Consider the following 23,599-nt stretch of genomic DNA (forward strand, 5'->3'; position numbering starts at 1 on the left):
ACTCGGGAATTACTTGACTGGAGAGGGGAATACCAGAATGTGTACCTGATGACTGAATTTATTTCTTGTTTTTTCTCATCCTTATCGTAGCATTTTAAAATTACTTTTTTAAAAATTTTCTGTATTGTGGAGGTGGTTTTTGTTGATGGTTGGACTTTTTCTCTTAAATTTTATTAATAGTTCCTGTTGGCAACTCTCTGCTGCTTTCCCTTCAGAAGTAACTTACAGGGAAATTTTACCTTAATCCAAACTTGGCTGGGTTAGTTTTTGTATAATATGCTTTTGTTTTCCTGTTCGTTACCCCTCTGGTCGTTCCTCAGTGGGTGATGTGGTGTGTTGTGGAACGTGGAAGGATGTGTGAGCTGGTGGGGTACGGAGGTGTCTGCTCTGCAGGCAGAGACTTGGACTGCACCGGGCTGTCTCTTCCACCTCGTGATTGCTAAATGCAGAGCCTAGATTTCACAGTATCACCACAGCATACTAAGGGATGCTTTTTATTGGGTTTAGATTTATCGTTTAGATTTTTTTAGATTTAATGCAGTTTAATTTTTTTTTTTTTAAGACACAGCCTGAAAATTGCCATTTTGCAAAATTTTATCAGTTTTTGTTTGTTTCAGGATTTTATTTTCACTGCTGCTTTGATCCTCTGGTCACGATATCTCTTTTGACCCTGGGGTAGCTTTGAAACAAAAATTCCTGCTGTAATAGGAAACAGTCTGTGTCTTTAGCGTATAACACTAAAGGAGGAAACTTCCCTTTGTGTAAAGGCTTTTCTCCATTCGTCTCCCAGTAACTTCCTCTGTTCTCATCTTTTTTTTTTTTTTTTTTCCCCCCTTCTTCTTTTATATTGTACTGTTATTAGGCATTTCAACAATATTTAAAATACCAGGTAGGGAAATGAAAGATGAGTTGATGGTATCTGGTATGGAAGAGAGCTTCAGTGATTATTGGGGGGTGAGGGTCAGGAAAGGACCATACTAAATGAAAAAGGGCTTACGGCAGTGAATAAGAGAGAAATACTTTGTTTTGAAAAGGGCTGGGAGATGCTTGTTATGAAACTAAATGACGTCACCGATCGGTTTAGTTGCACACGTCGACCTAAGAGCAGAGCTCTTAATTTTATAAACATTTTACCTAGGGGACTGCTTACAAAATTTGGCGATGGGAGTGAAGATGTTGAAGAGTGAGTGGACCTCCTTCGTGTACAGTTGTGTTTACTCCGTGCGGCTCTCGCTAAAGCAGGCAGCGTTCTGGCAAAACCTCTTTCCTTAAAATGCTGCAGGCAGCTTTGCCACTCATAAATAAGCGAGGGCTGGTTGCACTCAAAGGTCTAACCCACGCTTGACTGTTTATCTGATCGTCAGGAGAATGTCCGCAAAGCAATGCTTTCTTCCCTTGCTCTTCTTCCTGAGGTTATCTCAGAGCGCATATGGAAGTGCCTAATACTTTAAAGCAGATTTTGTGTTGATTAATCCATCAATCGTGAGCCAGGCCCAGTAGTGACAGGACGTGCAGATATTCTTGCAGAGCTCTGGTGGGGTATATGCAGCTCCTCTGGTGCCCAAATGTTTGTCTGATCCAGAGTGAAAGCTGCAAACTGCACCAAACTAGTCCCTGGAGGTATATTTATTTGCTAATTTCAAATACCCTTCACCACAGAATGCTCTGTAACATTGGCATTTATGAAAGAACATCAGTTTATCAAAAACCACCACTTCTAACAAGATTAATGTGCTTTTTTCCCACTCTGACTTCTAGTTTAACCCTGTTCATGCAAAGCTGTGATCTGTCTTTTCTATGCATCTAGCTTGTCTTATTTACAGTCTGTGTTCTCAAGTAATTCTGTTTATGTTATTGGTTTAACTAAGACGACTACTGCACCTTTTCATTATAGATCAACACTAAAGCGAGCAGGGCCACCTCCGCTACCTCCTAAGGTAAGAGATGGTGGGTTTTGAGAGTTTTAGGCGCAAACCCCACTAGTGCAGCCTCTGCAGCGCTTCCGTCTGATGCTCTCAGTAGGTTATAAATTCTGCTAAATACCATTTGCTAGCAGACTTCGTGCAGCTTCATATTTGATGCTGACTTGCAGTCTGTACCGTCTCGACCTCTTGGGACTCCTGGCCTTGTACACTGACAAGGGGCAGCGTAGTGACTTGTAGGTATTTCCCCTCTAAAGAGAGCGTGCTGCGTGGGATGTCCTCTCGTTCAGCATTCTGCCTGCTGCTGTGATTTTCCATCAGAGAAGGAATACGTCTTTGATTATTCTGCTGTCAAATGCCTTTTTTTCAAAGGCTGACCTTTTTTTTTTTTTTTTTTTTTTTTTGTGTAGAACAGTTTGACTTGAATTCAACTTGTCTGAAGTTTATGTTTCCAGGTGCCACCTCCCAGGTAATCTTCACCTCTTCTGTTTGTTGCAGCCGAGAATAAACAGTTATCCTGAGGAAAACCTTCCAGATGATGAGAAATGTCAGACAATAAAACATTTCCCAGACTCGCAGAACAGAGCCCCACCAGCTCACAGGAGACAAAGTATCCCTGTTGGTGGGCCTCAGACTGATTCTTCCCCCGTTGGTATGACCAGCAGCATCAGTAGCCCTGGATTGCTCACAGCTAGATACAGCGACTTAGGTAAATGCATTCCATTTCCTAAAGGTGACTTGCATCCTGTAAAAGGAAATCAGTTCTAGAGTCAGCTATTTTCAGTAGATAATTTTTTAATACAAGCTGATCACGAGGTGTAGCTTTCCTTTTTACGGGTGGGCTGGTTCTTATTAGAAGAGGAGTTTTAGGTTGGATATTAGGAAAAATTTCTTCACCGAAAGGGTTTATCAAGCATTGGAACAGGCTGCCCAGGGAAGCGGTTGAGTCACCATCCCTGGAGGTATTTAACAAGACGTGTAGACGTGGCGCTTAGGGACATGGTTTAGTGGTGGACTTGACAGTGTTAGGTTTACAGTTGGACTCGATGATCTTAAGGGTCTTTTCCAACCTAAATGATTCTACGATTAGAGCCATGATCTATGGTGGAAATGTTCTTCCCAAAACAAGGACACTCAGCCAGTCAATACCATTCCTGTGTTGCCTGCAGGAATAGCAGAAAAAGAACGAATGTGCAGGGAGGATCATCTGCGAGGACCTTGCCACAGCTTTATTCTCAGTTGTGTTTGGCCCGAGGACTGTTTGGATAATGGAAAGCCTTTATTACTGCATAGCTTAGCACGCAGAAGAGTGGCCAGCTGTCCTCGGAAGGGTTCAGCTACCTGGGATGTGTATATGGAAGTTTGAGAGCTCACTTCTCTGCTCCTGCTGGACACAGGGGAGAAGAGAGAATAGGGTAACAAAATATTTTCTTTTTCACTATGTCAAGTGAGCTACAAAATGCGTCTGGGCTTCTTTTCAGGAAATGGGGATGGCATGCTGAAACTCATTGAAGAAAATGCAGAAGGGTCTGGACAAATCCCTCAGCTGCCACGTAAAAAAGAGAAAAGAGATTTTCCTGTAAGTATTGTGACTCTCAGTCTGATTTCACTGTCATGTTAGCTAGCTAGTCTTATATCAGTGCGTGGGAGGTATTTTATGATCTTTCTTTCTTCCCACAGAAGCCAGCAATCAATGGTTTACCACCAACACCGAAGGTGCTGGTAAGAAATCGCACTTGCAGTAGGAGTTACTGGAAGCCTGCTATCATGGCATCTCTCTAGTGTCAGAAGGTTTATGCTAGAACAAGCCACCAGCTCATCTGGAGTGATGTTCTGCATCTCATAGCCAGTTACTTTTTGTGTACTGAATGCACAATATTTGTTTCCTTTTCTTAAGAGCTTCCTTTCACCGTTCAGTCTGGATGCGAAGGGTTGGAGACTTCACTGGCTCTGTGGGTTGTGATCTCCAGTGGCAGCTTCTGCTTAGTAAAGAGAAAGGGGGAGAGGTGGTAGTGATGCGAGAAGGTGTTACTACTTCAACATTTCTGCTTGTTTTCCCTTCATATGCCATTTATATAAGCACTCAATATTGTTCTTGCCCAGTAGGTACTGAAATTGTTCATATCATTCTGATCCCTCTTTGCATTTCTTAATGTATATGAAGTCTACGAAAAGGTTTGAAAGGCTGCATTGTAGCTTTTGGGGAATATAGAAAAGTGTTGCATCAAAGCGTATTAGAGTAAGTTTGTGTCTGAAAAAAGAGAGCAGTGGTGTGTACTAAGTGACCAAGTGCCAGAAGATAAATGCTTTATGCTGTAAACTTGTTTCAGGTTTCAGTTTTGGTGTCTTTCAGATGGGAGCGTGTTTTTCCAAAGTCTTTGATGGTTGTCCTTTGAAGATTAATTGTGCAACATCATGGATACATCCAGATACTAAAGGTACAGTTGTTTTAGGTTTGTATTTTAAACCTGCCTGTTGCCGAAGTGGTAATGAGCTTGTGAAATAATCAATTTCTCTTAAATTTTTAGATCAGTACATTATCTTTGGCACAGAAGAAGGTATCTATACTTTGAATTTGAATGAACTTCACGAAGCAACAATGGAACAGGTGATTTTTGTGTACTGAACACACAGAATAGATTTGGGGATATTGTGAAGCAAGAAAGTTTGCTATTAGAGGGGGTAGATGGGATGCCAGGCTTTGTGGCATAAACTGCTTCACATCAAAGCAAGCAATGGAAGTTCTAAAATTAATAGTTCCCCTACCTACCTGAATTTTTTGTTGCTGCTTATGTAACATTGCTTTCAAAGGAGTTCTCTACTAAAACATCTTTCTTCTCTTGGAGACAACCGATTACCTGCCCTTTCTCTCTCCATTTTATCTCCACTAGATGGCATATTGCTTCTCCACTGGATGCTACCAAAGCCCTCAACCATTTAATTTAGCTGGCACTGTTATCACCAATACGCGTTTGCTTCTGTTTTCCTGGGCTCTCTAACCCTTTCCAAAGTCACTTCATGCAATCATGGTATTGTTACACTTGCTTTTTTAGAATCAGGAGTAGCAGAGTATTCTTGGAAGGGAAGTGTTGGCGGGTGCTGATAACGAGATTTATACCTGTAGGTTTCTAAAGCAGTTCACAAAGGCACTTCAGGCCTCTAAAAAGCAGAAAATTCAGTCGAGACACGGCACAGGTCAGAAAGCAGAAGAGGTGGCAGGGTGGGTGTGTGTCTGTGAGTAATAGTGAGAGAAAGATGATTTCACGGAAAGGGCACTGCACAGAGATCTGTGCTTAAGAGGATAAAGTCCTCTGTTTCAGGGGCCAAAACTGGAGAGGGGCAAAAGAAAAGGGGGGTTCAGCAAGGTCATGTTGGGGGGTAGTTTGGCACAGACAAAAGCGAGAGAAGATTATAAAGGGCTTGATGGTGAGAATTGGGAATTTGAATTCAACACAATTAGAAGATCCTTTCAAGTTAAGAGAGCTAAGGGTGCACCTGAATGCAATAGGATAGAGTTGAATATGAAGTTGCTTATCTTTTTGTAGCCTCAGTAGACATAGGGAACAACTACTTACTTTTATAATAAATTTCTAAAAATTGTGGTAGCAGCTGTTGGAGACACCCTGGCCTTCTTACCTCAATTTTCTCTTTACTCTGTTAGTCAAAGCAATCTTTCCTTGTACATTTTCTTAAATTATTTCATGTAACAGTCTTCTGGACTCTTCCACGTGCTTTTTTTATCCTGTTGAAAGGTTAGATATGCCAGTGGTAGGTAGAGAGAACTTACTAGTGTATACTTATGACATTCAATGCATGCCAAAATGAAAGTTTCCTTTTCTGTGAGAGCGTCCTCAGTTAGTATGATCCATTACAAACCCCAGAGGCTTTACAACTGTGCTTCTGCTGTGCCACTTGTTTCCTTATTTGGATTTATTCATTTCCTGATTTCTCCCCACCAAAGGAACATTTTTAACTGTTTCTCCAACTTCTAATTCTGATTGCATCTTCCAAAGTGCTTGCTGTCTCTCCAAGGTTAATATCTCCCAATTTCAGAAGTATACTTTTATTCCATTGTTGTTCTATTCAGTATTTTCACTGAAAAACTCAGACCCAGAGAAGATACTGTATATCTACAGCCTGCTTTTTCCTTCTATTAAGTAGCAAATTGCTGATAGATCCTCCGTTTTTATGTCCAATCAGTCATATGTTTGCTTTCTGCAGTTTCTTCTACCCTGTATTTTCTCATTTTGCATGTGGAAATGGCATGCAGGACAAGGTCCTTCACATATGTTTCACATCTTACTGTTTCACCGTCCCCAGCAGGGCAGTTACTCTGTTAAAGAAGGAAATTCAGATGTTCAAATACAGCCTGTTCTGCACAAGTCTGCGCTAGCTGCTGCTCTTATCCCTTGGTAATTAGAAAGTATGTGACTTGTTCCTGTGCTACTCTGGATATACAGTCAGTCAGACTATTTTGCAATTCCCACCGGCCTTTTTATTTGGCATAGGTACTGTGTTTATCCTTCTTGAGGTCCTTGTTTGTCCTTCATCAGTTCTTGAAGATAATCATTACTGAGACCTTGGGGTTTGAGACAGTTTTTAAGTACTGTAAAATAAACTTTATTGGGACCTGCTGACATGAGTATATCTAGTTGAAATAGTGTGTAATGTGTTCTTTTTCTGCTTCTAGCACAAGTTTCTACCCCAGTGCTATTAACTGTGTTAATCATGTAGTCTTTCTTTCCTGTCAAGCAGTGGGCCGAGCCTTTTGTTTTCCCAGTTACCGTATTTATCGACTTCTCGTATGTTGGTAATTTGATTTGCATCTTAACCTTTCTTACGTTTCTTCCTTCAGGCTTATCTTGTGATTGCCTCTTCGTCCTTAGCATTGTGTTCTCGTTTCAGTTTTCTGTATAATGGATTTGTGATACTTCAGGCATGAGGGGGAAATAAGAAATATTTACCCATCTTGGGGTGGCTTAGAGAGGGTTCACAGGGAACAAGTATTCCCCTTCTCTTCCAGTGAGGCCGTTAAATGAAGCTAGTGGGAGCCAAATTAAAAATTAACAATGGATAGCTGGCCTGGGACTTTTTGCTATGGGGAGCTGCAAATGCTAGGAGTTACCTGAGTTCAGAGGGGAGACTGGACAAATTGATGGAGGATAAATCTATTGAAGCTCACTAAATGCATAAAGCCTGCATCTGATTCAGCAGGTTTCTGAGCTGAAGAACTTGGTGCCTGGCAGAGTATTAGGTGCAGTATTAGATACATTTTTTTTTTCCATGGTTTCCACCATTTTTAGGAGAAATTGTGTCACTTTAAGGTGGCCGTTGGAAACGGATATTAGGTTAGATGGACATTTGCATGAACCAGTAAAATCATTCTTTTGTAGAGCCTTGATTCAAGCATCTCGTGCTGTGTTTTGCAACAGCTTCCCTCAGCGGACCAGTCTGCTGTTGTCCTTTTTAATATTCAGAAACAGCTTAATCCTTTGAACTCCTTTTTTTCTTATTGGAAATTTTTTCTTGAGGGAGGACCTTACCTATCAATACCATTCAATAAATTTAGTCTTGTCGTCTTTTTTTTTTTCCTTTCTTTTTCCCCCCTTTTTTTTCTTTTTTTTTTTTTTTTTTTTTTTTTTTTTTTTTTTTTTTTTTTTTGAAAATCATTGTCCTTATTCCTTCCTTCATTGAGACTCCTGAATGCTGTCATTTGCCATCACTTCTATCAGAATTCCCTTCAGGTTGTCAAGAGGTTCGTCTTAACTTTAAAATCTTCTCAAATCTAGATTAGCTGCCCCGTGAGTCACTTCTTCCCTCTGAAACAAAAATAAGTTCCAATGCCTTCCGTGAACGGTCTGTTTACAAAGCAGCATGCTAACACAAATAGCCAGGCAGGTAAGTCCCACAAAATACAGGATTTTGTGGTAATTCAATTTGCTGAGAAACTACTAATGCCTTTTTTCCCCCCTCTTCTGACTTCTGTGGTGTTTAGTAGGTTTCTGAAAAAGTGTTATCTTTCTTTCTCCGGCTGTCATTCCTGAGCAAGCTTTATCTTTCTATATATGGTATTCCAGTCTTGCCAGTTGTCCCACTTTGGCTCTGTGCTGCTGATTAAAAAATAAAGAAAAATTGAAGTTTGAAAGTTTCAGGGATAGAAGAGGGAAGGAATGAAAACTATTTCGGACAGAGAAAAGGGCTAAGCAAGGGTCCAAAGAGTGAATTAAAGGGGAAAATGTAGTTGCAGCTGGGACCTTCTCCAGCGTTGATCCCTGCAGGAACGGTGGCAGAGGTGGAGCAGGCAGAGAAAACCACGGTTAGAAGTTCCTGTATGTTTCTATTAATGGAAACATTTTCTTTCTTCAGTTATTTCCCCGAAAGTGCACCTGGCTGTATGTTATCAATAACACCTTAATGTCCTTGTCAGGTATGTATTTATAATTTTATTATTTTTCCCTCTATTTATAAAGAGAAACATTTAAAGTCATAATTCAGTACCATGTATTTCGATTGTACTGAAGTAGAAAACTGCATTGTTTCTTGTGTTTGTATAGGAAGCTTTGCTTCAAGAGTGTTTTAATGTAAAAGACTTCCAGAGATAAAACAGGACGTTTACAAGTAGTAGAGCCAGTTGTCTGCAGTGTCGCACCGTATTTTTATTTATTTATTTATTTGGTTCGGAAAAGCTCGGCACTTGGTATTTGTCAAACGAGTTGCCTCTGCCAAGGCTGCAATTTGACTGCAAGTGCCTAAAGAATCTAAAGAGTGTCCTCTTCTTTGGTCCCTGAGCTAAGAGAGTCACAATGTGGATGGCTTTCACGTGTCAGAACAAAATTAGGAGAGGATTAACCTAAGTGCATTATCAAAATGTAGATGCAGTGTTTGATCATTCTCAGTGTATGGAAGCCTGGCAGCATCTTCGGTATGAACCGGATTCAGAAAATAAATCCACCCTAAAACAAAACCAGTCTCAGTTTAAAGGAGAGTGAGGTGGCTGTGAAATACTACTAATGCAGCAGATTGATTCTTGGAAAAAATCTATTTTTCAGGAGTTGTCCTGGAATAGGACATTCTAGATAGGAAACAGAGGCACTGCGGCATGCAGACTAATTGTAGGACTGTGCTTTTAAACATGCAAGATTTTGTGTAACACCGCTTTTATTGATTTATAGATAAAGAATATAAAGAATATAATTAATTGTTGGTGTATAATTACAGCCTTCTAAAAATGCGTACATAAAACTAACTTCCAGAGCTGCTTTAGTGTTACTGAAATGAACTTTGAGTTGAATGCCATGTCTTCTCTACATGCATTATTATTGTTGTCTTGTTTTATTTTTCTTCATAACTGGACTTGAAATATCTGGCGCACGTGCTCCATTTCTCTAGAAGGTAATTTTCTACACATACATTTTTCTAAAATGTGCAGTTCTCTGCTGGAGGCATGGGTGTGATATCAATTGTGCTTTTCTCTCTTACAGGGAAAACGTTCCAGCTCTACTCCCATAATTTAATAGCTTTGTTTGAACAAGCCAAAAAAACAGGATTAGCTGCTCATATTCAAACCCATAGGTTTCCTGACAAAATATTACCAAGGTACAAATCTTTCACTTACAGACAATTATTAGCAAGTGAAAGTTCCCATAAATGCTGCGTGTGCTGTTGAATTGGTAGCATGAAGGGCCTTCGGCATCTCTTGTTGATACCTTTTTTCATAATTGTTATTCCAGGAAGTTTGCCTTAACAACAAAGATCCCTGATACAAAAGGATGCCACAAATGCTGTATAGGTGAGTAGGCGTTCAGTTTTGCAATTATTTTTCCTGGCCTTTGTCGTTGGGCATGGCATGGCTTAAACTCGTTTCTTTTTAATGAACTTAGAATTAGTTCATTGTTCAGAAAACAGTATGACTACATTATTTCTTAATGCTGTGCCTAGCTGGTGCGTAGCTTTCCTTTTAATTAATGTGGGGGTCTTTATGCTCTTCAGTGGAAAAGCATTTTTCGTATCAGCTCTTAACCTGGAAATGTTGCTGTCTAGAGCAAGATCCAAAGGGAGACCCTGGAGAATGCCAGTAGCACACAGCTGACGGGTGTTGCACGCTCTCTGAGAGCTGCTGAAGCTCTCAGTGAGTAAGTCGATGTTTGGGGTCACTGGCTTCAGGCTGCCACCTGAGCCAACTAGTTACTGTGACCTGCAGACTGCCTGCGAGCGTAACGCTTGTTACAGAATCCCAGGCTTGTTGCACGTGCACAAATATCCCTTTCTGCTTTGTCAGTTTGGCTCAAGCTTTGACCTAGATCCAACTTCTAGCGATGCTAACTTGAAAAAAATATTTTCCACAAAGAAAAGGCTGGACATGAATAAAAATTATGTCAGCCTGGGGAGGAGTGAAACCATCGCTCAAGTTCTGAGTGCCCAGAAAAGAGTTAAAGCTCGTGGATTTACAGATTTGTCTTTGCCTTCACTGAGTTTCAGAAAGGCTTGGATGTTCTGCAGAATATATGTCCTTTTGAAAACTGGCCCTAGTGCTGTGTGAAATTGTAACTTTACACTCTTAAAAATGCTTAAGCAGAGAATAATGTACCTAGTTTCAAACTTGGATATCCTATTTAGCTCACGTAAAGTGTCTACAGTAGGCGTATTTACAAATGATTCCTGAAGACAGGCTGGTTTTGTATCCAACTGAGGTTAAAAAAACAAACCCCAAACTCTTCATCATATTATTGCATTAGCTGTCAAAGCTGACAAGAAGTTATGGGGCATCTTCACTGCTTGGGAATTTTTTTTTTTTAATTTAAATCACAACTTGACCTGGACCTTTCACTCCCCCTGCTCACACAGCCCCGGGAAGAAGGTGTTACGGCTTTTCTGATGACTCAGCATGTGGCCTCTTTACTGGGACTCAAAGAATGCTAGTGGTTATTAATTATAAGTATAATTGAATTTGTCTGGAATGTAGCACAATATTAATCACTGTGGATATCTGAATGGCAAGCCAGAAGGCCATGATCAGTGTGGAACACACTATTTCTTAAATTATTTCTAAAGATAGATGCAGGGTTTTTTTCAAGTATGCATTGAACTTCCTGGACTTAAAACATGTTGGGTTTTTTTTCCCCCCTGTTTTTTTTGTTTGTTTATTTTATATAGTACGAAATCCATACACAGGACATAAATACCTGTGTGGTGCATTGCAGTCTGGAATTGTTCTACTACAGTGGTATGAGCCAATGCAGAAATTCATGTTAATAAAGGTGAGTATTTCATTTTAGTTTAGAACATTTAATCTTAATCATTATACATTTGTTGAAATAACCTTTCCAGAATTTGTAATGGAAAGTACATCCCAGGCTAGTCCCGTTTGTGGGTTCTGAGCGCTTGAAAATCTGGCTTGACACATTTTGACTAAGAAAATCTTGTGACTGAAGTCAGTCAACTGTTGGACCAAGCCCAGTACTAGCAATAACAGGCTAGCATATACCTCTCCACAACGTAATGTTGCTCGCAGGTCATGCTGTCTTAAAAAAGCACTCTTAGTAGCAGTGAAAAATTCTTCTGTATCTTTTATACTTTGTGCATGTTATTTTAGGCTTCTTATTTCCAAGGTAAAAGGAAACTTTACAAATGCCTTATTATGTTTTTTCCAGCACTTTGATTTTCCTTTGCCAAGCCCTTTGAATGTGTTTGAAATGCTAGTGATACCAGAGCAGGAGTACCCGATGGTCTGCGTAGCTATCAGTAAGGGTACTGAACCAAATCAGGTAGTTCAGTTTGAGACAATCAACTTGAACTCTGCTTCTTCATGGTTTACAGAAATTGGTGCAGGTAAGACTGTTGGTCCATCTTGCACCTGTTTTATTGTCTGGTAACTGTTGATATCCCTTCCTCGGAAGTCATTTGGAAACCCTTTCGGCTAAGCAAAATGATGCAGCTTCTCAACCTAAAGCATATTGAAGCTGATCCCAGGTTCTTCTTGTGATGACCTGCCAACTTCAGTATAAACTATCTTTCTTAAAAGACTTCATTTTTAGACACGTCTTTTATTTTATAAATTTCCTTAAATAGTAATGCAGACCCTGCTGATTGGGTTCTCATTTGTGGTTGCATACTTTTTCCCGGGGTCAGGCTTACTCCTCTTTCCCCTTCTTTCCTGTGTAAAGACTCACGTAAATGCATTCTTGTCTGTCCTCCAGCCCCTGGGGGAGGCTTGTCATCTTCAGCTGGCTATTAATAAGTAGAAGATTTTGTTTTATCTTCAAAAGCTAGTTGATATCTTGCAGATGCTTTTCTCTGCTAGGCTCTGTTGGATATACTTTTTTACATTTAAATACTGCTTTTTAGCAGCTGTACCAAGAACTTCATTAATAAAAACTAGAAAAAACTATTAAATCTAGCTTAATATCACCACAATAATCTTTCCAGATGTGGATTTATGGGAAAAGAGCCATTTTTTTAGGAGCAAAGATTCCCTTGATGATTCCTTTTGTTCGTTATCGTGCCTCTTCATGAAGGAAGCTGACTTGCTGTGCTGAACTGTAACATAAAATGTATTTTATGCCAATAAACAGTAGTGCGTTCATATTAAATACATGCTTTGAACTGCTGGGTTTGTCCTTAGGCCCTGTACTCCTCCCAGAACATTCTGGGATCGTATAGCCTTAAAAAAACTTAAGAGAGTAACAAATATTGTAAATTGCAAAAGTCTCGTAGCATACTGAAAAGGCTGTAGCAATTGGTGAGGGGTTGAGGGGAGGGGAGGCTGAGATCAGTCTTACGATGCGATATAAAATAATCTGTTTTCTTTTTCACAAGGCAATCAGCAGTTAGATGCCATTCATGTAACACAGCTGGAAAAAGACACTGTCCTAGTCTGCCTGGACAGTAAGTAACATGTCTCCGTTGGGCAACTTCCTACACCTTGTGCAAAACTTGTTTTGCCACAGTTGTTGATTTTAATTCTACCACAAGTTAATTTTTCTCCCTTCGTTACTAATTTGTGTTGTATTTCCTAACAGATAGAGTTCAGTTAAGTGGTTTTTCATTTTGACTCTTGTGATTCTACTTCCCATCTTCATGTGTGTATCATTTTTGTTTCTTTTCAAAATGAAATGTAGTGCAGCATTACAGATCAGAATTCAAATATATGCCAATCAGAAATTTTCAAAATTTACTTGGAAAAAGTGGCATTTTCCTGTTGCATATGCTAGCAGGACAAATAGCTAACCCTCCATCATACACAGTAATTATAACCATAACTCTCACGCATCAGAGGTTAACACCTCAGTGGGAACTTTGCAATGACTTAGTCTGCCTAAATTTCCCACCTTTATGTTGAATTCACATTTCTGCGCTGTTTGTTATTTGCAGGAAGGCTGTTAGTAGAGTCTAAAAACATATGAAGTGTATAAGAAGGTCTTCTATATTTATTTTGAGAGAAGGATGCTTTTGGATTCATTTTAGGCAAATACTGTAGATGTTTAGGTTTGGGCATTTTTCTGTGCCTGAAAGATGAAATTAGTATTTCATACTTAAAGACGTCAGTAATCCTTTTCAGCAGTGGGGTTTAATACTTGTTTTTCTGTTTTTCTTGAGAATTTGTGAAAATTGTGAATTTACAAGGGAAATTGAAGTCAAGCAAGAAATTGGCCTCCGAGCTGAGCTTTGATTTCTGCATTGAGTCAGTGGGTAAGTGATTTGCTTCTCTATTGTCCCTCAAGGACTAAGAAGTTAGAGGGAAGAGTGTTGAAGGGTTTTTAATAATCTAGACTGGTCTAGTGCACCCAGTGGGGCCTGACACTAAAAATTGCGTGTGTCAGGATATTGTGAGCTGTCTCTTTGTCTCCACTGACATGCTGAAGAAAGTAAGGCAGTTGCCAGATAGTGTGTCAAATCTGCGCGTGTTTCCACTGCGTGTCACTTCTGTTTTATAAGTAAAATGTATCATGATTTGGTTGAAAAAAAAGGCTGACTAGTTTCTGGTCATTTCCATAGCACTGAGAAAAACCTTTGGGGAGGAAATAATGGTTTAGGAATACATAAATTTGTGTTAATCTTCTAAAAGCTAAGATTTTATTTAAAGGATAGCACATCCATTTTTTAACAGTCAGGGTATTAGTATTTGAATCTAATCCTTACAGGACAGGCTGCTGTCTTTAGGCTACTAGAGGACAGCAGCCTTGCTTCCAAAACTTGAATTGTAATTGTCAAGCAAGTATTTCTGCTGTAATAAGCTCTCAGAAATATCTAATAAGTTTAATAATTCCATATCTCAGAAACTGAACTTCTTTCTGGAATCAAAATCAGTAAAGACACAACTTGTTTTTGTTTTTGTTAGCAGTTCTGTACAACTTGCATTTCTGGGTTCCTCAGGCAGCTTCCTTTTAGAAGAAGATTCTTGACATAGATATTTTGTACTTTAACAGCAGTCGGTAAAGCAGTGCACGTTCTTTTATACAGCATCTCTATTTAGATATGTCAGGCCTGTCCTGAAGGAAGATATTTTTAATCAAGCCTGTGATTCTTTCCTAAATTCTGACATGTTCTAATTAAATGCTGTACTTGTATCATACAATATCTCCTGCTGACGCATGCAGAACATGATTTGACCATTGCCTTTTCCTTGAACTCTGAAGGATTTCATAGACAGAAGCATTTATCCCAAAGTCTTGCACTTACCAGCCGACATTGAATTGAACATGAGCGGTTCTTTACATCCCAAGTCGTCTCTTGGGAATTCAGGGTATTAGACAACTCTTCATTCTCTGATTGCAGGTTGGAGTGGGGAGTAGCAGGTGAAGATTAGTCTAAGGCTCTTGTGACAAACATCGCTCTTAGGATTCTGCTGAATGCCTTTGTTCTGTGTATTTAGGGCATGGCTAATACTGAGCAGATACAAAATGTGACTCGAAGGAATAGGAAAGGAAAACAAGTAGGATTTAGGAAAATAAAACACGGTGTAAAATATGTTTCTGTAACACTGCTTGAATCATAGAATATTGAAGAACTTCATCCATTATTTTCAGCAGTCTGGTAATTAAATCATTCGGAGCTGGTAGCTTTCTGTGTTCTCTCTCTGGCCCTGAATGGAAGACTCCTCCCATTTTTCATACTCACATATATTTTGAAGTAAATACAATAACTCAAACGATCTGTAATTTCCAGCAACCCACAGTATTTTGGTTGGTAGCATGTTTATACACTTCCTGGTGCTTTCTCCAGAATCATTAGGAAAACAAAGATCCAGAAAATAGAATTGAAAGAGAGAAAAGGAAAAACCAGAGATGCCTATCTTGTCCTGGCAAACAGGGAATGTCTGTGTGGTATGTTTTGAATTGCACTTTAAAAAGTAACGTGCGTCTCAGATCCAAATAGTCATTTCAGTCCAGTTTTTCTGCAGTGATTTTGGAGTTTGGTTCTTCTACCAGGAGTCCAAGTCTCACCACGTACTTTTTCCACACACTTCCCAGTATCACTGCTGGTGAGAAACCCAGGTTTCTCTGGTTCAGATAAGCCATGCTCCGGTCTGATTTTGTGTTTCTCCTTTGCAGTGTGCCTTCAAGACAGTGTGCTGGCCTTCTGGAAACATGGCATGCAGGGCAAAAGCTTTAAGTCAGATGAAGTAAGTAACCTCTCAGTCTCTCCAGGTTTAATTTCTTCCTGTTCCTCATTTACCACTTGATCCTTTGGCTCCTATAGTGCTCCTCCATTGCTTCCCTAGTGATAATGCTTGTGCTCCATATTGTCATTGCTTCAGCTTGCTGGTTGCTTTCTCCGACTTGCCTGCATACGTTGCTCTTGGTAAAGCTCACACACATGCTGTAGCCAGCTCTGTTTCCAAGAATATCAGTCAGAGACTCCTGAACTGGTTCTGCACAGAGCCGGTACAGATCTGGTGTAAGCAGCGTTTGGGTTTCTTGGATCTTGGATGAAAAGCTCAAGTTGGCAGCATCCCTTTGGGGAAAAAAAAAAAAAGACGACACTCTTTCTTTCTTTTTTTTTTTTTTTTTTTTTTAAAGTGTCCCTTTAAAAAAAGTGTCCTTTTTTCAAAAAGAGCACTGTCCCTTTTGATGGCATCCTCTCTGAAAATGCAGGGAAAGCTAGTCAGTCTCTGCTGACAAAGATTTGATCAACATACTCCATCTGTGCCACCAAGTCATCTAGACTGATAACAGTCCACGATACAAAAATTATTTAAAATGAGTTGTATTTTATGAAATTTAAAACTCTTTTTTGCTTAGCATTAATTCATCTGATTCAGTCCTGTAATTTGCACTAAATTGTATATGAATTTTTGAAGAGACTGATCTTTTTTTTTTTTCCTTCCAACTCAGACCAATAAATTTCATTTTGCCACTGAAATGGACCTAAATGTCTTCATTTTTCTACAGGTTACCCAAGAGATATCAGATGAAACCAGGGTTTTCCGCTTACTGGGATCAGACAGGTAATCACCTTGAAGAAACATAAAACTTTTATTTTATTTAAACCAGCTTTCTAGCTTCCAGCTGGAACTGGCTTCCAGCCCACCACAGATCTATCTCTAGGCAGTCCTGGGGGAGGCAGTAACACTGTTTCTGCCTGCAATAGCCAAAAATTTAATTAGTGATTGCATCTGCGTCCAAAATTATTACTAAGCGCCTCTGTGACCTCCCCCACTTTCCACTGCAGAGACAGGAGTGTGAACACAAACACAAGCGTATAGGAATACAGTGTGAGGAGATAAGCCGCGGGGAGAGACGAGAGCCGCCTGTGGCGTGTGGTAAGCAGGGTGCCCAGTGCACTTCTGGAAAAGCCTGCTTCTGGCTTGGATTTTCCTGGTGAATTATCTTGGCAGCTAGTTACTTAAAAATAATCTTCGCTGCTCTGGACCTTGAGGTCTGGAAACAGCAGAGCAAACTCGATCGCATACAGGTTTTAATGCACAGTGGTCTAAATTCACCCATAACATCCAGATGATTCCTTTCAGCTACAGAGGCTGCGAAGAGGTGCAGCTGCCTCCAGGTTTGAAACCTGAGCAGAAGCTGCCCCTGTCTCCGAACTGGGACGTGTACTTGCGGTTTCTCAGATAGCCAGAGTGCTAAATGTAGAAGTAGATAGTAATGAGTCAAGAAATTGGTTCTTATCCCTGATCTTCTGCTCCCTCATTTGGCCTTTGGGAAGCCTGGCTCTGACTCGCTTTCTGTAAGTAATCTGTAATTTTGTGTACTTACATTCTTGGATCCCCAGTCCAGGAAGAGAGTGAGAGCGCGCTAGCTCTTCTGAAGAGGAGGGGTAGCCTGTACAAGAAACAGCTGAAGTCTTTGCTTTGCACCTGAGTCACTGAGGGCCCACCGTACTTGATCACTGCAGCTGGAATTGAGGTTCCTTGCCACTGCTGGCTCTGAGATCTCAAAAATATAAACACAGTGCAACCTCTGACAATGCATACTCTGCCTTTTCCGTCTGTTATCCCCCTTGTGCAGACGGGCAGTGGTAACTTCCTTCCCTGTTACTCCCAGCAAAGCAGGGGGCATTTTATTGCAAGAATGAGCTTTTGCTAAGATCCACTGCGGTACAGATGCTGTATTTATTAGTCCAGGTATGTGCTGTGCCACCATCAGTGAATCTTTCTTGCATACTGGAATTGGTACCTTTAAACGGCTCGTATTTCTGCGTTGGGCTGGTGGACACAGGAGCATCCTAAACACACAGAGGGATGGGAAGCAGCGTCTCATCTGGTTCAGCTTGCACTTTTATAGAAGATACGCATATCTGAATAACAACTTAGTACAAAGCATTTTTGGGGGTTGGAGAGAAGGTTGAAGTCCTTCTGCTGCATGCAGTTTTGCAGAGAAGCCATTTTCTCCCATTCTGGTCTCATTGAACTGGCAAATCCTTTGTTTTGTATTTTTCCATCTCTGCACAAATGGAGCAGGAGTCTTTTCTGCCATTCAAGTGAATGAGATGTGGTAGCACCTTTTTGGCTTGGATCGTTTAAGAACTACTGAGTTGCAGAAGTGAAGGTCAGGGGCAGAGGCTGTTAAGAGTGAGGCTTCATTTGAAAACTCTGAGAAATACGACATGGGAGGGGAGAGCGTGCAATGCTAACCCTGAGACAGGCGCCCTTTGAGAAATCTAACTCAGAGTTCAAGTGGCGCATTTGGCTTACCTGATACACAGGTAGAAAACAAAAAGCGGAGAGAAGTTTAATCTTAAAAATGACACGATGTTGTCCCAGGAACTGGTGCAGAGAAACGCAGGAGCTAAGCAGTTGGAAGGGAGAGGGGAGGTCACGGGCCCAACCGTATCAGCTGCTGAGGTGATTGTCAAGGGTCAGCATGGGTAGAAGACACCGGTCAGCGTGCCAAGACAGGGAGAGACAGGCTTTCCAGAGGAGCCTACAGGAACATGATCCAGCAGGACAAAGGCTGAGATGGGGTTGAGTCTTCCCTGCAAACCCGTCGGCTGATAAATATTTAGAAGGGAGGAGAACTGTTTAGGTTAGTGGCTGATGCTTGTCGCAAGATGTAGGAGGTATAAACATATTCGGGCTGCAGATGATGGGAGGGTTGCGCCTCCTCACAACACTCTGGCTCTGAGATAACTTCCCAATAGAAGCAGAGGGCGTAGCTTATTTCAAGGTGGAGGATGTCAGTTTGGAAGAGGTTTGTAGCACATTGCATGTGCCTGTGGTTGAGAGGGGCAGATTCTGGTTCAAGAAGCTGCTTCTAGTCATCTGTTCCTTGTATATCCCGCTTTAGTGTTTTTATCAGAAGCGATGCTGGAAAATGAGGTAACTGATTTAAAGAATAAAATACCCGAGATATTTAGGAGAACCGATATCCCTCCAATCTGTAGAAACCTGTGAGCAACAAGAAGTTTGTTCCTCCTCGGTAGTTATACCATGTCCTTCGCATTTTGCCACTAACCATTTTGGATTCTGTTTGTGTTTGATTGCAGAGTGGTAGTGTTAGAAAGCAGGCCAACAGAAAATCCGACTGCACACAGCAATCTCTACATCTTGGCTGGACATGAAAATAGTTACTAAGCAACAGTAACCTAACGCAAATAACAGAGTGGATCTGCCACACGAGGAACGGAGAAGCATTAGGAAACTCAGTACAAGCGGGACTGTGACTTACTGTTTGTTTTCTTGACACGTGAATGATGTTGGTTTAGGGTGGAAATCAATACATTTTTGCAGCTGGGAACGGCTGGTTCTGTCTCTTGCCACTGTGTGGTTGGTTATATCGAGTTTGCTTAATAAAAGCTATGAGATAAATAGCCCTTTACTCATTAGTTATAGGGAAACAGAGCCTTTTAAAAAACGTTTTGCAGTAAAGGTGCCATAAACGGTTAAATATTTTACTTCCCTTGGATCTTCCTTATATTCTGTAGATATAGATATAGTGCTGGCTGTTTCCCTGTTTTATACTGACTCTTATTCTTAATAAAAAAGATTTGTGTAGGAAGTGAAAGTATCTGCAAAGCTTTTTGGTTTTAAATCTGCCATTCAGTATGGCTTTGTATAATAGACTATTTAATCCTTATTTATTAATCTGCTGCTAGAATGGTGTAATGTATCTAACTTTTAGCAAAGGAAGGTTGCAGAGCAGCTTACAATTTTTTTTTTTTTTTTTTTTTTTTTTACAATTGTATAAAGATTTGATTATTCTTTTTTCTTGTAGGGATGTAGTGCATTATTGAGGGGTATGTTACAATGTTGGTTGATCTTGTAAAAATGCAGTTTTGTACAACAAAGTATTTTGTATTGGATTTTTTTTTGCCTGCAGAATTGCCATAAAAGGGATTTTATTTACTACTAGATGTAGGGTGTGTGTACACAAAATATAATATTGATATTGGACATGTTGCTACTGGGTGGGTGTGTACAATATACGTGTGTGTGCATGTGCGCATGTGTGTTAAGTTGACCGGCAGTGTGTATTTTTTTTATATATATATATGTTTATATATATATAAAAACGTACAAAATATATATGCTTTATTTTCATAAATTAGGGATAAGCCTTGTGACGTGAAATGGAAATTGTACCTGGTCATCATCCTTAATGAATGAAAGTATCATGTATCAAGCTGCCCATGACGTATAGGTTATTTATACTGTTCCAGAGGGGAGCCTATAGCGATAACTGAGCTTACGAGCTTTTTTGGTTCGTACAGCCATCCAACTGTTGTCAGTCAGACAGTCGTTTGGAAATGGTTATTTCCCCAGCTGTGTAGTATAAATAAATATGATAAGAACCAGTATTCTATATTAAAGCTTTCGATCACTTTTTCCCTCTCCCTATTTTGTCACCTGCATTTTTCTTTCTCTTTTTATTTCTCCATTAAAGAGTCACATCGGTTCCTTTTGTCTTCCTCATTAATTACAGTTCTTGAGGTACCATTAAATATAAATACAGACTGACTACAGGATAGCATCTGGTTTTACTACCTCACATTAACCTGCTAGCTTTGATGTCAGTAAACACAGTCCACAGGCAGATACAGTAGCAGTTCATAAACATTTGGATTGAGGGTTTTTTAGACGAAATCCTACAGCATACCGCTGCCTACTCAGTTCCTGTGATCTGCTACCCTAGGGAAGACAGGTTAGAAGCTTCACACGTCATTTTAATCAAGCAGTAAAGGTAAGTGCGTTACAGCGGCACGGCCCATCCTAGGGCTCTGCTGACACAGCGGAGCCGGCGTGGTTTGATCTTTAACTCGCAACCTGAGGAATGGGGCGCTGGGTTGTCTGCTGAGGCATCAGACTACGTGATTCATAATTTAACATTGACGGAATTAACTCGGCACACATGATGACTCGGTAATGCCTGTTTCTTACTAGGTACAGCTGGAGTTTTATGTTGTTCTGAAGGTCTGGAAGGAAAAACAGACTTGCACATAATTTAGCATTTTATCCACTTAGCATTGTCATTCAAAACTAATTCTTGTTATTGACTTGATAGTTAAATCAAGTCTAGCTTTTCAGTTCTGAAACCGTATCAAAGTTTAATACATAGTGTACAGATAAAACTTAAAAATCAGTTCACATTAGCTGTAATTGAATCAGCGGTATTAAAAGAGGGACGTGTAATTTCTGTGTTTCAAAGAAAGCGAGTTCTCTAGAACTGAAATTACTTCTCCCTAGGTAACGGTGATTGGTGATTAACCCTCAAATGGTATAACTCCTAGTCTACAAAGACTTTAAAACGAAAATGAAGACAAAGTGAAGCACCGGGTGTAGATGTTGTAGAGCAAACGCTTTCACTTAATTCACCTCATTCACTGCAGAAGGTAATTTTGGCTTCATCTTTGAAAACGCTTAAAGAAGATCTCTAAAAGACTAGAGAAATCTGTAAATAAAATATGAATATTTATGGAGAATAACTGGAGTAAATAACTATTAGGTCGTGACACTGTCATGGAAAAACGAACTGAAAGTATTTTTCTTTGAATGACATGAATGACTGGTGATTTGCTGAATCATAAAAAATGAATCTAGGAAAGTCCTCATTTAATCAAACCTTTTTTAGCTGTTAAAGCATTTCTAATGGCATATTCTGAAATGCTTTGTCTGGTCTGGTTTTATAGACAGTGGCATTTTTGGCATGATCTGCAAGATACTGTTTCCTAGTGTAAAAACTCACTTATTACTCTTAGTGGAGTATAGCACAACGGATTTGCATGTTTCATAGCCGAACCGGCCAGTCTCAGTGACTCTGACTAGTATAATTTGTATTTGTTAGACTGTTTAAGTTAGTCTGGTATTGTCTGTATCTTTATGTTTTTGTGACATTTCAACCAGGGTTGAGAAAGCCTAGTGTGTGGTTTTGGAGTTTATAAAGCAAGAGCTTGCTCACCCCCTCAGTACTCTTTTGGCAGATATCAAAGTATTAGTTATTTGGTGCACAAGGTTCATGTATTCAACTTGAAAGCCCTAAAAGAGGCTCCCAGTGCTCTTTGAAGTAGAAACGGTATTTGAAGAGCAGCCTGTAGATTGGTCTCTTGATTTCCTAACCAAATTCGTTGTAACTGAAAAATAGTGACTGTAATTGTGATGACATCTCTCTAAACGATGAAAGGTACAACGCATCAGCGAGCCACTATGCCTCTGAATGAAAAGGACAAGACTGGGAGACTTTCTGAAATGTACTTTTTACCTTCTTTAGTCATTAGATTGTAACTGAGACTCTAACTGCACTCGTTCCGGTTTGTGTAACTAGGCTTTGTTCTACGTACATTTCTGTTGCAGTTCATTTCAGTCTATGCCAAATAAACTATGCTTTATTTGATACCTAGATGTGGTGTGGTAGACTTGCTGGGAACAATACGTTATCGGACATATCTCGAAGGCAGTAAGCTGGTCTCCAGGTTTTATGGCAGTCAGTGGGAAGGGCCTGATCCAGGGTTGGCCACTCTTCTCAATCCTACAGACGGCCTGGGAGCCACACGACATCTCCCACGTACAGTGGGGTCGACTGGAGGAAAGGGAGGTCTGAGGACAGCACAGAAATGGGAAATCAGAATTGGCAGTGGCAGCCTCTTTCCAGGTAGCTTCGTGCTACCCAGCACTCTGCTCCAGCACAGCCCTGCCGCCAGTTGCCTGGAGTCACCACGGAACCACTCGTGAGTTGTCTGGCTTGAAAACCAAGGGCTGGCTACCTCGTGCCCGGTTCATCGGGCAGATAGCAAGGTGGCTGGTGGGCTCTAAAGGAGGGTGGCTTAGAATAAGAAAACGTGAACAGGACCCTTTGACACTCCACCCTGGACACAGCTCAGTCTCAGCAGGATCTAGAGCAGTTTATACAAGCCTTGCCCTTGCGCGTTTCCCATCTGCATACTGCGAGTGGTTCAGCCCTTGGTCCGTCTGTACCCCAGATCTTCAGGGATGTGCTGAGGTAGAGGGAGAAGGGGGTTTGTGAATGCGCCTTTAGACAATGCAATCACTAGTTACTGGTAAATAAATACAGATAAATATTCCTCCTCTGCAGAAGATTGTTCCCACTGTGGGTAAATCTCAGCATCAGCCTGTATGTGTAAGTGATTGCCACCATAAAAGACCATCTGTGTCAGGGTGTGAGGAAATGGCTAAGGAGCCACAGACCTAAACGGGTGCACAAGGAAAGTTGATGCAAAGGTAAGAGATGGAAACGCTCGCTGAAAGGGTCTAATTCCTGGTGGAAGCTCATGAGGTGGCAGACGCTTGAGGTGCTCGAACTGCACAGAGGGGAGATGTTCCAGGGAAACGCAACGTCTCCCAGGCCCCACACCAACGCGGAGGCAGGAATGTCTGTGTGCCAGCACTTGAAGCGATGCCTGTCCCCGGGCATCCCAAATACGCCACCCTTCTTACCCTGCGCAGGCACCAAGGCCTCCAGGCCTCCCCGGGGAACAGCGTCCCCGCCTCTCCCCTGCTGCTGCTTGGAGACGGTGCCCGGGGTGCTAGAGGAAAGGGCTGTGCGTGCTGGTTGAAGCCTGACGGCCATGGGGGAGGTGTTCCCTCTTCCTCCCAACCCTGTGGGGAAACCAGAGCCCTCCGTGGAAAAGCAGAGCGCTGGAGACGGGTAAAGGCAAACCGGTGCTGGGTGACACGAAGCCCCGCGGGAGGCGCGGGGTGGGGGGGGCAGGCTCTGCCGCCGCGGCCGGCCCGTGGCACCCCGCAGCCGGCTCCGGCGAAGGGAAGGGTC

At 41.0% G+C, this 23,599-nt stretch overlaps 1 protein-coding gene across 2 annotated transcripts in view; it reads left to right on the plus strand.

The window, feature by feature from the left end:
* Positions 1–22,210, plus strand: part of MAP4K5 (mitogen-activated protein kinase kinase kinase kinase 5) — a 72,176-nt gene extending 49,966 nt beyond the window's left edge. Inside the window, exons 16-32 of one of the 2 annotated variants that reach the window (XM_076345787.1) lie at positions 1,139–1,183; positions 1,895–1,937; positions 2,421–2,631; positions 3,404–3,501; positions 3,603–3,644; positions 4,276–4,360; positions 4,451–4,530; positions 8,289–8,349; positions 9,404–9,518; positions 9,653–9,711; positions 11,076–11,179; positions 11,573–11,750; positions 12,738–12,806; positions 13,518–13,610; positions 15,473–15,543; positions 16,313–16,368; positions 18,864–22,210. In XM_076345787.1, coding sequence (XP_076201902.1) covers positions 1,139–1,183; positions 1,895–1,937; positions 2,421–2,631; positions 3,404–3,501; positions 3,603–3,644; positions 4,276–4,360; positions 4,451–4,530; positions 8,289–8,349; positions 9,404–9,518; positions 9,653–9,711; positions 11,076–11,179; positions 11,573–11,750; positions 12,738–12,806; positions 13,518–13,610; positions 15,473–15,543; positions 16,313–16,368; positions 18,864–18,951 — 1,498 coding nt within the window. In that variant the 3' untranslated portion in view covers positions 18,952–22,210. The remainder of the gene's footprint in view (positions 1–1,138; positions 1,184–1,894; positions 1,938–2,420; positions 2,632–3,403; positions 3,502–3,602; positions 3,645–4,275; positions 4,361–4,450; positions 4,531–8,288; positions 8,350–9,403; positions 9,519–9,652; positions 9,712–11,075; positions 11,180–11,572; positions 11,751–12,737; positions 12,807–13,517; positions 13,611–15,472; positions 15,544–16,312; positions 16,369–18,863) is intronic. The other variant, XM_076345788.1, reaches the window with a different exon arrangement.
* Positions 22,211–23,599: the final 1,389 nt, after the last annotated feature.

Source organism: Aptenodytes patagonicus, chromosome 7 (assembly GCF_965638725.1).
Source record: "Aptenodytes patagonicus chromosome 7, bAptPat1.pri.cur, whole genome shotgun sequence".
Lineage (NCBI taxonomy): Eukaryota > Metazoa > Chordata > Aves > Sphenisciformes > Spheniscidae > Aptenodytes > Aptenodytes patagonicus.